The sequence below is a fragment of the Lepisosteus oculatus genome, chromosome 10 (assembly GCF_040954835.1).
Source record: "Lepisosteus oculatus isolate fLepOcu1 chromosome 10, fLepOcu1.hap2, whole genome shotgun sequence".
Taxonomy (NCBI): Eukaryota; Metazoa; Chordata; class Actinopteri; order Semionotiformes; family Lepisosteidae; genus Lepisosteus; species Lepisosteus oculatus.
Window position 1 is genome coordinate 20165682 of NC_090705.1, and position 16836 is coordinate 20182517.

General features: G+C 40.3%; 2 protein-coding genes across 2 annotated transcripts; both read right to left on the reverse strand.

Moving 5' to 3' along the window:
• Positions 1-250: 250 nt before the first annotated feature.
• Positions 251-4084, reverse strand: rpp25l (ribonuclease P/MRP 25 subunit-like). The gene is made up of 2 exons (XM_006635690.3): positions 3955-4084; positions 251-2128 (listed from the first exon to the last, which is right to left on the reverse strand). The coding sequence occupies exon 2, from the start codon at positions 2108-2110 to the stop codon at positions 1520-1522; it is 591 nt and encodes a 196-aa protein (XP_006635753.2). The 5' UTR covers positions 2111-2128; positions 3955-4084; the 3' UTR covers positions 251-1519.
• A 1291-nt stretch (positions 4085-5375) lies between these two features.
• Positions 5376-13017, reverse strand: dctn3 (dynactin 3 (p22)). Its single transcript, XM_015357113.2, has 7 exons — positions 12859-13017; positions 11910-11994; positions 10276-10362; positions 9555-9638; positions 8425-8483; positions 6873-6932; positions 5376-6133 (listed from the first exon to the last, which is right to left on the reverse strand). Exons 1-7 carry the CDS (start codon positions 12958-12960, stop codon positions 6044-6046), a joined length of 567 nt encoding a protein of 188 aa, XP_015212599.2. The 5' UTR covers positions 12961-13017; the 3' UTR covers positions 5376-6043.
• Between the last annotated feature and the right edge of the window lie 3819 nt (positions 13018-16836).

The window sequence follows — 16836 nt, forward strand, 5'->3', positions numbered from 1 at the left end:
TTGCTGACTATTCCTCTGCTTTCAACACAATACAACCACCGTTGCTTGCACAGAAACTCTCAAAGCACTTCAGTCTGAATGAGAACTTGATAAGGTGGGTGCTAGACTTCCTAACAGGTCAAATTGGGGAAGTGCTTATCTGACATTCACTATATGTCAACTGGATCACCACAGGGCTGTGTCTTGTTCCCTCTGCTGTACATTTTGTACACCAATGATTGCATAAGCAAACGCACAGATAGACACCTCATTAAGTTTGCTGATGACACAGCTCTGGTCAGTTTATTAAAGAACACAGAATACCATCATGGGCCCATCCTTAATGATTTTACTAACAGGTGCAACGAGTCCTCCCTAAAGTTAAATGTTTCAAAAACAAAGGAACTGGTTATTGATTTTAGGAAAAATACCACATCCCCTCAACCCACTATAATTGATGGTCAGCCTGTTGAAATTGTCGATGACTAAAAGTACTGGTCATTGACAATAAACTAAAATGGAACAAACGCTGTGACACGATCTATAAAAAAGGCCAGCAGAGACTCTTCTTTCTTAGAAAACTCAGGTACTTTAAGGTGGATAAAACTATTCTTACACTTTTCTACAAATCATTTATTGAAAGTGTCTTAACATACTGCTTCACATGTTGGTTTGGCAACATAAGTACCGGTAACTGTAATAGGCTGGGTGGGTAAATTAGTGAATATAAGTGGCAAAATAATTCAGAATTATCAACTTAAGTATCCTTTACAAAGAGAGGGTGACTAAGAAAGCCAAAAGCATCATGGAATGTGTGTCTCACCCCCTCCATTGCGAATTCACACTTCTCCCATCTGGGAGACGCCTCTGTGCACCCAGGTGTAAAACCAACAGACTCAGGAAATCTTTCATACCCACTGCAATCACACTCTTAAACAATGCAAAGTAACTGCCTTGTCTCTTGTCTCTTTCTCCTGTAACATGTCAGTGCCTCTGCCACAAAAACATTGTAATTTCCCTGAAAACTTTATTAATTGCATTGATGCATCCATGTGACAAGTTACAACATTAATATGTTTTATTGGAAATATCTCTGCTAATAAAATACTCAGAAGTTTTTCATAATTCTTCTTTTAATCCAGTGAAAAAATAAGTGTTCACCTGAGTTTGTATTTATATAATTTATTGCATCACTTGAATTAACTTAAAACATTCTTATAAATTCCTTCTTCTCTGTTCAACATATAAAAATAAGGCAGAAGACAAATTTCATCCGTCTACACTTTTAACTCGTCCATTTAAACTTGTAAATGGGAAAGTAGTCCATGAAGATCTAAGGTACACAGAGACAGATCTTCTGCTTCTCAAACAAAACATGTAATATTTCCTTCGAAGTTCAGATGCCCACTAATTCAAGTTCCTGCTGATCTTTGTCCTCGCTATCGACATATCCTTCCTCTAGAGGAACTGGTGAAGATTTCCTCCCATGAACCTCTTTGGCTAGGAACTTGGCGTCTTCAGGATAGTTGTCCGGATGCCCTCATTCGTGGTGAGTGCCCCTCCAACTTGGCGCTTTCCCCGACACCTCGCTGCGCCGCCCCCGAGCTCCCGAGGAGGGTCGACCCCCTTTCCCTCTGCCGCTGCCCCCGCCTCTCTTCCTGCGCGGCTCCTGCGCAGCCCCCTCCTCTCTTGCGGCCTGGGCCCACAGGGTGTCAAAGCAGCCGGGCGGCTGGTACCCTGCCTGGGTCGCGTCCAGGGGGTCTTTGGAGAGCAGGACCCAGACGGCGGGAACGTTCTTGTGCACGGTGAGGCCGTCCAGGCCCGCTGCCGGTTCCAGCGGCTCCCACAGCTCCTGCGTGCGGCTGTAGAGCAGCCGCGTGACCTGGTGCAGCCCGCGCACGCGCCGCTTCAGGATTTCCACACAGGTGATGGTCTTGGCCACGCTCTTGCCCGAGCCGGTGAACACAATGTGCCGCGTGGCCTCGCTCTCCATGCGCCCCACCGCGAAGCCCATCAGGTTGCGGATCTTGCTGCCATCCTTGACCTTCATCTCAGGTGTGCCGGCGGGCAGCCCAGGGAAGGGACAGGGGCAGGGCTGCTCCATCGTCTTCGCTTTGCGGTAATTCTCCATGCCTGGGCGGCCTCACAACTGCACAGACAATAAAGGAGCAGGGCTGTCAGTGCCTTTCCTTTTCAGCACAATTATATTCACAATGATCTATTATTGGAGACCATCACTGTTTCTTGCTTTCAGGAAGGTCTTGCATGCTTATGTTCCCAATTAGAACATCTGATCCTCCTTTTCCGAAATTCATCCTTGTTGTAACAAATTAATTTTCTCTATTAATATGGAATAAAGCTACTGAAGACACTAAATTGTACGCAGGACATATGTGAAAAGTTTAGGGAAGGATCAAAAACGGCAGTAAAAACTCTGTGAAAGTTGGGAGTGTTGTTTCTGACCCATTTGCTTTTCTCCCTTCCTTGATCTTTAAACTTCCACTGTCGTCTGTGCTAGAGCAAAGCTGAAACACGTGCAGCGTAACAGTTAAATATAAAGCAAAATTTCCCATGTTTAAAACCTAACTTAATAGCAAAACAGAATTTAGATAGTAGCTTAGATATTTAAAGGCTAGTGAAGAATTAGAAATGTCTGCGTTTTTAATCATCCAGAAGAACCCAAACAGCAGTAAATATAGGTGTGGACCAACTTCAACCGCAACTGAATGCAGCCCAACCTGGGTGAAGTGTGGCAGCCATTACTTCACTATCTGAAATAATAATAATAATAATAATTGCTTACACTTATATAGCGCTTTTCTGGACACTCCACTCAAAGCGCTTTACAGGTAATGGGGACTCCCCTCCACCACCACCAATGTGCAGCATCCACCTGGATGATGCGACGGCAGCCATAGTGCGCCAGAACGCTCACCACACATCAGCTATCAGTGGGGAGGAGAGCAGAGTAAATGTAGCCAATTAAGGAGGACATTTAAACAGACCAGATAGTGCAACTCCCGAGTGAAATTTAACCAGGACACTAGGGTAACACTCCTATTTTTACCAGTAGTGCCATTACATAAAGACCAAATAGTACAGACAACGTTTTTGGCACTCATTGCAAAATTTGTTAAAGAAGTTATTTTCATCATGACGGTCATATCAACAACTCTTATTTCACAGATCTACACTCTTGACTAAAAGCACTGTTAAGTTGCAATTCAATAACTGAACACCCTTTTTCGTGTTTCACTCTTAGTTATTACTTTTAACTCAAATTTGTATCTATTTTGGTCAAGGTATTTAAAAGATACAGCAGTGTCAAAAAACAGTATGTGTATCACCTCGTTTGATTAAAGCAATATAACATTCAAGTGATGCTATGTACACGATAGGTGTGTATATTTATTAAGAGTAAACACATTTATTATTGAGTTGACGTGCATATCGGACTATAACAATAATATTAATAGTGAATGAATTAAGTGTTTGGATAAAGCGTTTAACATGACATAAAGGAGTGGAGCGTTTATTCGGTAAGTGCATTTCTTTTTTTCCATGTCCGCAACAGTCACGCGGTAAGTGTGAAACTAGAAGTGCACAAAATACAGATCCCCTTTGTGGACAACTGGCATCCGTACAATATATTTTTTAATAAAACAAAATTAAGTGACTGCAGTGGGCGTCACCTAGAGGGCAACAGAGATATGCGGAGCATTTCATTTCATAACTTATTTAGTCGTGTGTTGTGCTGATATAAAATAACGCAGCACGACCCTAAGGTCGCAACACTTTTCTGTAACTAATTGTTCAGCTATAAATTACAGATCTATCCCTCACTACTGATACAATAGCCTGCAGCCCAGTCTGATGTTCGGAACAAGATTATTGAAGCACTTAAAGCGCGTAAAAAGTACAGCAATCAAATCACACTTTGGACTTATTGTACTGGAGATGTAGATTTATACTCACACAGGCAGGGATCCTCGCTGTAGTTAAAAAAAACACAAAAAATAGTACTTTTTTTACTGTCATTTAATTCGAACAGCACACTACAGTAAGGCTCATCACCATTGCCGAAAAATACTTTGTTAAGCGTCAAGCAGTAACAGCTGCTGTAAAGCGTTGGAAAATACCAACGTTGCTGCTGGGAATTGTAGTTCGCACCCCTTTCCGTCGCGGCGCAGGTGTTGGTGTTCGGGCGTTTACTACTAAGTGGTTACTCAGTTCTTGTGAATACTGTGCCTGCTGCTCTTCCCGTCTGCTAAACTCTAAATTTTCAGCGCTAATTTAAATGGTCTGTTTGCTTCTTTCGACTACTCAATCTCGAGTTTCCAAACACCACACTTCATGGGTAGTGTGTCCCTCATCTGCATTATAGGAGTTAAGGCTTTCAACTTCCTTACCCTTATTTCTGTTTAAACTGCTCTTAATATTTAATCAACTACTAAGGAACTGATTCGTGTGAGGATGGCATTGCATCATACACCTCCACAATGAACTTTTTTTCTTTTCTGCTAAGGTCATATTGGTTGCATTTCAATACAAAAGCATTAAAAAAATCCTTACATTTGTTTAGCACTCTTCTGGCCACTCCACTCAAAGCGCTTTACAGGTAGGGACTCCCCTCCACCACCACCAATCCACCTGCATAATGTGATGGCAGCCACAGTGCACCAGTCCACCCATCACACATCAGCTATCAGTGGGGAGGTGAACAAAGTGATGAAGCAAATTCATTGATGGGGATTATTAGGAGGACATGATTGGTAAAGGTCAATGAGAAATTTGGCCAGGATGCCAGGGTAAGCAGGGTAACACTCTTACTCTTTTTGAGAAGCGCACTGGGATTTTTAATGACCACAGAGGTCAGGACATCGGTTTTACGTCTCATCCAAAAGACAGCACCTTTTTAAATTAAATTAGGCTCTTTTATGAGTCTTACTCAACAATAAACATGACAAACAAGAAACATTTGATAACCAATTATCTTCATACATTTACACCTTCATCAAAATACAATTTCAATATTACTATATAATAATTTTGGAGGTACACCAGTTATGGAAGACTGACTGGAGTACACAAGTGGAAATGGAAACATTTTCTATTGAAAACAGAAAGTGCCTTTTTACACACAAATATTCTAGGGCTTTAGAACAAGCTTCCCAACCATGTGGAAACTGATGTGGGATGCTTCACAAATGAGAAGTCAATAACCTTACTATTACTATTTACCAAATGAGTAAGATTAACCAATTTGTCTTTAACTTTTTTATATTTTGACAAATTAGGAAACTCTTATTAAATTAGGATAATTAACTGTGTGTGGCATAAATGAGAATACCAATTACTCATCTCTTTAGATAGTGAAAGAAAACAAAAACGGCATGTGTAGTTTAATAATTTAAGTTTATTGTGTTCTTTTTATAAACACAGGTATCTCTCATTTCTTGTAGAGACCCTTTTTTCATTTTAATATTTCAAAACTGTAACATTACAGAACATGGAAGAAAGTAAGCTCCTATGTGACTGTAAAGTGTTGATAAGGACTAACAAGCACTGAAGGTCCAGAGCAGAAGTTGGAGGTTTTGGTGGCAGACAATGCGATTACTTCATGAGCCCTCCATGAAAATCACCTGGTCCACAAACCCTCTCTATGCCCCATGGAGACCATGGGAAACATAACATTTGGATAGGCTCTGCAAAAACAACCTACACCTTATATCGTAAGTAGCGTGATATTCACTTTGTGCCAGTAGGATAAATGGGATGGAAGTTATAACCTTAAAGTATTTGGTACTACCAGTGCGTTCCAAGTTGGATATTGTATGTTTGTTTAAACACTGCAGCTGCAATGTCTATAATGTCAAAGGGTTCTTTAAGTCAATCCATCTTGGATACACTGTGTAGGGAAGAGGGGTTTCTGGGACTTCTGAGTTACAGGAAGGGAGGGAGAAGGGTGATCTGAGGCATGTGGTGAAACAGGTAAGAGATTCCATTGGCGATCCATCTCTCCTCTGAAGTCAGGGTGTGTCTGGCATCTTCCAGGCCAAGGACTTCACTCCACTACTGGCTTGACCTGACTGGCATTTTCAAGCTGCCTCAACATCTCGTCCCATTGAGAAAATTGTTTAGACAGCAGGAACATCTGGCATGAAGTCAAGGAGCATAACTGTGGACCAGTATGTCTTAGTTATATTATATGTAGGGCTATGGAAATGACAACTGGAACATCTAAATGGAAATGGGATTCTAGTTGGCAGTCAGCATGGATTTAGAATAGCCTGCTTAATTAGTTAGTTCTCTGAACAAGCAACAACAGTAAAAAATCCAGAGCACACAATCTGGTATATTAAGATTTTCAGTAGGCTACTGATACAGTTCGTCATAAAAGACTAATCCTAAAATTCCGGGTATTTAAGATTATATATGTCTGGATTTAAAACTGGAAAATGGATATAAAAAAGAGCATCAGATAAAAGGGTAAATACAGTGGGAGGATGGAACTAGTTGAGTGCCACAATGGTCTGTAACAAGAACACTGTTCTTCCTTTATATCAATGATCTACGATAAATCGTTTAAAATGCCTTACACTTACTACACTTATCATTAAGGTTAACCACATAACTGATGTGTTATGAATTATTACAACACAACTGGAATGTACTGGCGATTTGTATTATCCAAAGAAATTCACTGTTTTCCTATTCTTGTTTCCCATTCGTCAATTAACAGAAACTGAAAGTTGGCTTAGTCTGCTTCACATCTGGCTGACTTGCAGATGTTAATACAAAATGCGCACCACACTGTTGATACACATTTTCCATGTGATGACAATTTGAGACATAAAGTAGTAGGACTAGCAGCAGTAGTGTCAGAAGGATACCATCTTGTTGTAATCTTCAAACTGCTTCTTCACTTCCTCAGATAGAGTTTCACACTGGTCCTGCGGAGAAGAAAAAAACGACTGAGGTTTTGAGGTAAAACAAATGATATTCCAGGATTACCAAAGAGAAGGGATTTAATTTTGTAGTAGGAATGTTGAAAACAGTAATTTTAATATTACTTTAATTCCAAAAGACAGTAAAATTCACTCAGATTATTATTGCCCACTGTACACCACTAGAGGGCCCTCTAGCCAGCCCCTCTCTCATTAGTTCAGCGTGAGAATGTATATCAGCACCACCTGGGTCTTCATTAGAAACCCTATATAACATTCGCACACAATCTCCCTGTGTTTGCATCAGAGCCACGGCACCAGTCGCCAGACTGCGGACGTCCGTTTCCACTCTCTTATGGAGATCTCAACCATCATGTCGAAATTCGTACACTTTTATCTTTGCTTGAAGGCTACAAGAACGCCACTTAGTGTACACGTCGGCTCTCTTGGCTAGAGGTATCGACCAGAGACCAGAGAAAAGGCAGCCACAAAACCCACACTGTTAAACACCTAAACCATTTACAATCTACAGTAGCAAGTGTTTCCTTTTCCTGGCAGGACTGCTGCCCTTAAGGCTATGAGTACACTTAAATTTTTTTAATAATTGACACTACAGTGGAAAGTGATGAAAGTACTGACTTTATACTGACAAAATGGGCGATAACTGTTTCTATGCAGCATTCAAAGGGATCTCTGACCTTAACCATGATGCCGCTGCAGCTACTACTAAATTCTGGAGGCTTTCGCTGCAAAGAGCATAATGTTACTATGGATTTGGCTTTGTTGAATTTTATTTCAATTAACGCTTATTGATGCAAAGCAATGTGACCCTTGTGTTTTCTGGGATCAATTATTTATGACCAGTATGGTATGACTTTGCTCTATTCAATTCTATTATAATTACACCATATCATTTTCAGAAGTATTTTAAGCAAGACAATCTATAATTTATGCTCTTACTGCATATGGTGTTGCTGTTCCGTTATCATTGTGTGTTAACACATCTGGAGGATACTGTATAGAATAAATGCGTGTGCATGAATACACAGAGAAAAATACATTTAATCTTCAAGCCTTTATCGATTGGCCACCCCAATATTTTTACACAAATTTGTCATTGGCTTTATTTCACCTTACCCTTGAAAATGAATAAATTCATCTTGCTGTCTTACAAGAAGTATTAGATATGTAAGCAATTTTATCTGGTTAATTGCCCTGTGAAGGTTAGACTATCACTGAAAAGGAATTGAGTGAGAAATAGTTCATTTTGCCTTTGAAAAGCAATCATGATAGTTCGTGAATGAAGACACACTGTATCTAAGTTAAATACAAAAAACTTTAAATACTTTCTTCATAGGGGTAATGTGAGCCTATTCTTTCCACTTTCCTAAGAAAGAGGATTACCTGCTGTTGAACCACTTTATTACAGAGAAAGAAATCAGAGCCCAGATTGATAGACAGCAAGAGAGAGATAGAGTTAGCGGCAAGGAGCTCATACCTGCTGTTTGATGTGTATCTGTGACAGGCGTTGCAGCTTGGTGGCGTGGTCAGGGACAGCTGTGTAGAACACAGGCATGTTACAGAACACTCCCAGAGGGGACAACACAGGCAACAGTGACAGAGCAACCTCTCAGAAACCAGCCAGGGTAAGATCCACAAAGACCTCTTACAAAACACATGGGGTTCTCCTCTAACACTGTACAAAGCAAGAAGTGGTACAGTATTTCCACATTTGAGAGATTATAATAATAATAATTAATAATTGCTTACATTTATATAGCAGCTTTCTGGACACTCCACTCAAAGCACTTTACAGGTAATGGGGACTCCCCTCCACCACCACCAATGTGCAGCCCCACCTGGATGATGCAATGGCAGCCATAGTGCGCCAGGACGCTCACCACACATCAGCTATCAGTGGGGAGGAGAGCAGAGTAATGAAGCCAATTCATAGGTGGGGATTATTAGGAGGCCATGATTGGTAAGGGCCAATGGAAAATTTGGCCAGGACACCGGAGTTACACCCGTTCTCTTTTCGAGAAAAGCGCTGTGATTTTTAATGACCACAGAGAGTCAGGGCCTCGTTTTTACATCTCATCCGAAGGACGGTGCCCGTTTACAGTATAGTGTCCTCATCACTATACTGGACTATTAGGATTCAGCATTAGACTGCAGGGTTAACGTCCCCTGCTGGCCCCACTAACACCTCTTCCAGCAGCAACCTTTTCCTAGGAGGTCTCCCATCCAGGTACTAACCAGGCTCACACCTGCTTAGCTTCACTGGGTTGCCAGTTGTGAGTTGCAGGGTGATATGGCTGCTGAGATAAGAAAAAGTCTCATACCTATTATTATGTACAAATAATGTACAATTTCATGTTATACATTAGGCACAATATTGTTACATTTAAAGCATTTAATTTAAGCCGCTACTGTCAAAAGTTACGAAGAGAGAGATCCCACCAGGGACAGCTATACAAACGGAGTGTAAAATCAGAACTTCAGAGTGTGAGCATAAAATTAGAGGTGCAGAATGTGCAGTAAAACATGTACTTCATCTTGCATTTGCAATCTACTTTGTGGAGCAGAAGTAGGTAGGTTTTACAGCTGGTTTTGTTTTGCTATACTGACCTTTGATGTGAGCGCTGTCCAACAGAGGCTGGAGACTGCTCACCTGCTCCAGGAGTGCCGCCTGAGACCGCAGGAACTCCTCCTCTAAGGAGAGAGAGACAAATAAGAGAGGGACAAAGGGACATGGAGAAAGATGAAAAACATGGGAAGAGAGGGGCAAGGGAAAGAGAGACAGAAAGTGAAGAGTGAAGATGTGTTGACAAAGGACAAGGAAAGGAAAGACAAATGAGAAGTGTAAGAAAAGAGTAGAGGTTAAGGGAGGCAAAACAATAAAATTACATAACAAAATGCAACAATGCATCATTACAAGCTTTATAGGTGTGTGAAGGATACTATCTTGGACACATCTCTGTTTCATAATATACTATTTTATAACTACATTATTACTGTTGTAAAATACTTATTTTTTCTTTACAACATCGACTCCTTCCAAGCTGTTTCCAGTAATTCCCATTCTCCAAAAGGAAGATGAATTTCAATGAGGGGGGAGATATAAATTAAAAAAAAGCTCAATTACAATTGAGAAACTCACACCACAAAGAGGGTTTATGATCTTTTGCTCATATGGCTTCAGTACAATTAACAGATTCCTGCTGTTTATTGGATTTTTTCAGCTGCAGGGCCATTTGCTGGCTTCCAGGGTAAAAGGTTAGCTCCCACTGGCCAGTAGCTTCTCGCTCACTCCTGACAGGCCTACACACACAGCATGTGAAACTCTCACCTGCCAGTATAAGTTCCAGTTTCATGGTGTCAGGTATGGCAATTTTCTCAGTGAACTGGGGATCCAGGTATTTCATCAAGTCCTCAACTGCAGAAAGATGGAGGCGATGTTTAATAACATATCACATCATAACATAACATAACATCACTTTATTAGCCCTATACAATTTCTTGCATTTGGAATTCATCTTTTTGCATACCCCAGCTTGCTCTCCATGAGACACAGACACACAGACAGGGTGTCAGAGTGCAGGGTCAGCCATTGTACAGCGTCCCTGGGGCAGTTGGGGTTAAGGGCCTTGCTCAGGGGCCCAACGGAGTAGGAGTCCTCTGCCAGCTGCAGGATTTGAACCGGCAACCTTCCAGCCACAGGTGCAGATCCTTAGCCACAGAGCCACCGCTCCGCCCTCATACTATGCATGACAACTTCTGCTATTTCCTTGTGATGAATACGATGAAAATGGCAGAGGGGTACAATCTTGGCAGGTTTAGGAGTCATTTAAAATGCACAAGGTCTAGAAGTTTACCACTTATTAGTTGGTAAATAAAGACGCCATTAAGGGGAAATATTAAAATGCCTTTTATCACCATATTTACACCCATTTTTGTGATAAACAATAAAGATACAGTATATAAAAAAGTCTACACACCCTTACTGAAATTGCATGTTTTTGTGATGCAAAGCCAAAAATCAAGAGAAATCATGACAGACATTTTTCCATATTTAATTTGACATTGCAACCAACAAAATTCAAAAGAAAAACAAATAGATAATTATTAGGAAAAATAATTGAAATGAAAAAACCTACAACACCCAGAAATGCCTATTAGACTATATGCATATCTAATACTATAATTTTATTCTTGAAGCAGTACCACCCAGAAACATTTGTCCTACAGTGTTTAAACAGTAATATTATTCAAAAATAGTAGCACACAAAGAGAAACAAATTTAATCATTGTGTAGGTAGCCTCAATGACAAGCAGTCAAAACATTTACCAGCTAAGACTGATGACAGCAACCTGGAAAACATCAGACCTATCTGTGATATCTACTGTAAAACAAAGAAGAAACGGAAGGAATCTGATCTTCATGAATTAAGACAGGTGATCAGGAAACACGGCTTGTGTCATCCCAAACTGCTGCAACAGCTAACTTAAACACTCAGATGGACACTCTTCAGCAAATTGTTTTTTTTTTTAACTGAACTTTGTTTGGAGCGAAAGACACTGAATACTCACACAACGAAGTCTAGAGTGCAAGGTTAACAACCTGGGAAATTGTTCATTATCAAATACAATTAGAATTCTAGGCTTCCCAAAGAGATCTGAATGCAAATGTTGCATTCAAAAATTGTTGTTTGAATGGACACAACAAGTCCGGGGCATTTAGCTGGTTTCTGCAGTATATAGACAGACAGTTCCTTTCGAAGGAAAGCAGGCATTCCAGTCCCACATCCATCATCTGTCTTTGCAGAGAAAGTCCATTATTTCCACTAGTGTGCATTTTACTCTTTATATTTACTATTCAACAAACAAATAACCTCTGCTTGTTCCATTTCAAATGCATACTCATAGGCAGGTATTTAACAAGCGGCTCTCCAGAGTCATCTGCCCTGTACTCAGCACACTCACTCTTTTTGTGTAGGATCTTCACTCGCTCCCTCTTGTTGGACGTGTTCACCAAGGAGGCCTGGATCTTTCCCAGCACATCAGCACACTGCAAGAAAGGGAGATAAATGAAATAGGGGTGAAGCCTGTTATACTGCCAACTAATATCATGGTCAAGAAAACAACAGCTAACACTCCTCACTGGTGTAGTGATTGAACAGTATTGGAACAAGGTGAGTATAAGAACTTTATGAGTAATCTTATACAACATTTTCAAATAATTCTTATTCATTTTATCTGTTACATAGTATGTATCAGGTCAGACATGGCCATACCCATGTATGCCAGTTAATCGTGTTTCGTATGTAATATTTACGTGATGAAAAACTGTATTACAAAATAGAATCTTAAATCCTAAATAATAAAAAAACACTATTAGTCTATTACTAGAAGCTTCTATTTCCTCGTCTCTTTTCCCTATATGATCCACTTTTACTTACTATTCATCTGCGACAGATGAATTAGGCTACTCTTGACAGCTCACTATAGCAATACATTGTACGTTGTACAATAGTACGTTGTATTTTGAAACTTGTGATACACGATTCAGCCTCTACTAGTTCGGTTGTTTATAGAGAACTTTTTCAGCCGAATATGAATGACTTGATACTTTAAAATAGTATTAATTTTCGACACATAAACCGTTTGAGCCTGTCGTAACCACACCCGTATTCCCTCGCAAATGTATGCTGTTCTATCAGGCTACCCGACATATTTTGTCGGTTTTATAAAAACATACTATGCAATCAGATACATATAAATTAACTGAAATAGCAGGTCTCTATATTATTGATACTGTCGTTGTTTCTATACATAAACGATGAATGCACGGACATTTAATAATATGTTAGATCATGAAACTCTGTCGTTGACGGGTGAAGTCAGAAAACAGTAGATTGATCAACTAGCTAACCTTCACGGGTTTGTTGCCACGGGTTCCCCTGTCCCCATACACCCGCTTCTCCAGCTCCTGCAGCCGCTTTTCGAGTTCTCTAACATCATTCACACCCTCCATCTTCACTTATAAACAGCAATTGCAGACAATCAGGAAGAGTCGGAAGCGTGGCACCGGAAATGAAAAAAAAAACAAGGATCTCTATGGTGATGAAGATGAATAAAAAATACCCTGACAGAGCAGAAAAGTGCCATCTTGTGGCGAGTTTGTAGCTGTACTTGTGGAGTCAGAGAAAAGCGCTAGCACGGGCTGATGGGCAGGCAGGAGGGCCATAAACAGAAAGCCGGAGAGGAATAAGCGGCACAGTCCTTCTGCTCAGTCAGTGTGTGTCGCCTTAGCGCTGTTTTATTTTCAAGTGTCTGTGTGGGTAGGAAGGACAAGGAAACCAGGAATGGTTGTTCTGCCCTCACTTTCATTGCCAAAAGCCAGTGGCTATTATGGCCAGAGAAACCCCAACACATTTGAATTTCACCAAAGTTACTGATTTCAAGGTGAAAAAATAAGAATTTGCAACGAAAATGATAAAAAGCAATGAGATGTTTGGAAAACTAAAAGTTTATTTTTATACCAAATTCATTTAGATCATCTTAATAAATAGTCTATAATAGATATATTCCTACCATTCTCATCTCATTTTCATGTGAACTTCTTTCAGTTTTCAGTTTTGTTAGCCAAGCCATACATAGCATAAGTCACTATTTTCATCTGGCTCTATGGAGATGGACTGGCCAGTGTACACCTCGATTCAACCAGTTTACTGTCACTGCTTGCTAATTATCTCATGTTAAAAGAAAAACATGGAATAAAAATAAATTGCTTTTACAATAAAAGCAATCTCTGACATATACAAAAGTAAGAGAGGTGTTCATGGTCTCTTTGTACTGGACTACTCGTGGGGTATTGTAAATTTGGAAATGAGTTCATCTGTCCAGAGTGTGGGAAAATGGCTTAAAGCATTGGACCTCAGCCTGCATTGTCACAATGATTTGTGTTTCTGATACAAATACACCATTCTCTTTAAGTCAATTGCAAAGGATAAAAAATATACTCAAGAACAAGCCCTGCTTCTTGTCATTCTACAATACCTTTGAGACACATCCATCCATTCAATCTGTTTTCTAACCATTGTATCCAGTACAGGGTCGCTGGGGAGCCTGAGTCTACCTGCTCAACAGGATGAGACATGTATTCTTTCATATCTATAATGTATCAACTGCAGACATTTTGGGAATGAAAAAATGTACATACTGTAGAATGACGTCCATGGGGGAGGGGGTGGGGTGGCAGTTACGGCAGTGATGGTTTCACAAGGGTAACAAAAGTTTCAGCTATGCTACAAGAAAATAAACAGCACCAAAGTGATCATACCTCAGAATAGCAGCAGGCAGCACAGCAAACCAAACTAGGTCAGCCAGGTGAGACAAGGCAACAATTTGCAATTTCAGCTCCCGTACAAGGTGTCCTTAATGAGTCCTTAATGATTTCAGGTGTTAGTGGCGGTGAGCTGCAGGTTTTAACTGTTTCCAAGGTCCACCTCTAGACTGCCACTGGTGGTATGTCTGTCAGGTGGATCACAAAATTAAAGTTTCTTGAAACCGTAGAGCAACATTTTTACCATTGAACTATTACAGGTAAACTGGGTATGTGTGTCGGAGAGGTTGCTGATGTTGTGATGCTCAGAGTAGAATGGGGGTGATAAGAAATAAGAGATAAGATCACTTTATTAGCCATATTCAATTTCTTGTATTAGGAATTTGTCTTTTCGCATACCCCAGCTTGCTCTCCATGAGACACACAAACAGGGAGAGAAGCTTGGGGTCAAAACGCAGGGTCAGATATTTATACAGCGCCCCTGGAGCAGCTGAGGTTAAGGGCCTTGCTTACTATAGGTGCCCAATGGAGTAGGGTTCCTCTGCCGGCCACGGGATTCGAACCGGCAACCTTCCAGCCACAGAGCCACCAAACTGCCCATCAGCAGTCCTCCATCAAAGAGCATGCACAGTAACAAGGCAGAGAAACATCCTAATTCACAAAACCAGAAGGTTATGGTCAAAGCATGCAAAGCACATGCAGTTTCCATTGAAGAAAGGAAGCCTGGTAGAATCATTGGGGAAGAAACCCTTTAATTTGAGTAGAAGCAGAAAAGGGGGGTTCGATCACCATCTCTGTCTTCACTGTCTCTGTGTACAAACAGCCTCCTGAGCACCAAGTGGTTACTATTTTATTTAATACTGACCTTTTTATTCCCCCCTTGTAGCACAAATTGGTAGTAACATATCAAATATTTCCAACTAAATGCCAGAGGGGGGCAGCAACCCTCCATTAATGACTCTTGGTGTTATCCTTCTTTCTTCACAGAGCTGGCAGGATACTTTTAAAGATCCTGTCATGAATGAGGAATCAATAATAGAATATGTGTCCCTATTCTGAGCATTCCTGCCATGTCAAAAGCTGAATATAAAACTATGGTTAGAGGCAGTTTTTATCTGATGATGGTGGCAATGGCACAGACCTCTTATGGTAAGAACAGATTTTTGAATGTCTTGTGTTAAAAAAAAATCAGTTTTCCAATCCTGCTCAGTGGGATGCATAATCCTGCTGATTTTCATTCCATTCAAGCTTTCGGCTACATAATTAAGCTCCTAATCGACCTAATAATGCAATTAATGGAAATGTTTCATTTTTAGTTCCACAGCATGTTGGAGCATTCATTCTAACTACTGCATTTCATAAGTGATTTATGATTTAAAGGCAGTGGTGCCTTAACTTATTAAATTAAGCTCTAAGGGGCAGCACTGTGAAGCAGTGGTTAGGGTGTTGGATTCATACAGTAAGTGGAATGGTGTGGGTTCCAATTCCAGTTGTGTCACAGAAGAAGTAGCAGTAGCAGAAGTACCCTTGAGTAAACTGCTTCACCTGAAATGTTCCAGTAAAAAACACAGCAAATGTAAGCTGCCTTGGATAACAGTGTCAACCAAATAAATCAGTGCAAAAAAAAATTCCTATAAAACGCTGTTAGTGTAACTCAAAAGTACACTAGGTAACAAACTTGACAGGAAGTAAAATCCAGCACAAGACCAGGATTGGAGTGTCCCTGTTTTAAACTATCCAGCCATCTCATCTACTGTATATTCTAACTTTTTCAACCAATTCATAAGGGACTAGGAAACTATCCCAGCAAGCAACAGGTGCAAGGTGGACAACACATGGACAACCTCACATCAGGGCCAATTTTTCCTGAAACCCATTAACCTACCAATACAGTATGTTTTTGGACTGTGGGAGGCCAGAGCACCTGTAGGAAACCCACTCAAATGTGGGGAGAACATACAAACACTACACAGATAGGTGTTCTAGGTGTGGAATTGAACCCAGGGCCCTAGCACAGCAAGACAGTGCCACCATTCTGCTCTTTTTTTTTAAAACATAGGAGCAGAACTCCAGTTTTCTAGGATCAAATACTGGGAAAATGTATAGGTGTTCTATATCTGATTAGAATTGAAGAAACCAGTGAAAATGTTTAAATGTCCAAGTTTTGCTGAATTAGGTCACCAAGAATGGAAGTGGAGCAAAGACCCTTGAACATTGTGTGCACCTCAATTTTAGACATACAGATAAAACTGGGAATAACCTTTTATAAACGCTACAAATGAAGGGGGAATTCGGTGCATTTGCCTTCATTTAAATCTCTCTATCATTTTCATTTTCACAAAATGTGTCTGAAATAAATTTTCATTTTCACAAAATGTGTCTGAAAGCAGTAGGGAAGATTTAGATTAAACTTATCCATACATTATTGACTGAGTAACCTTGCTCAGTATATGCTAGGTATCAAAAGAAATGCATCACCTATAACTGCTACAAATTCATACAGTTGCTATCAGGAAAATGGCAAGCTTTTTTTAGCCTGTGCACAGACAATTTGTTGAACACACA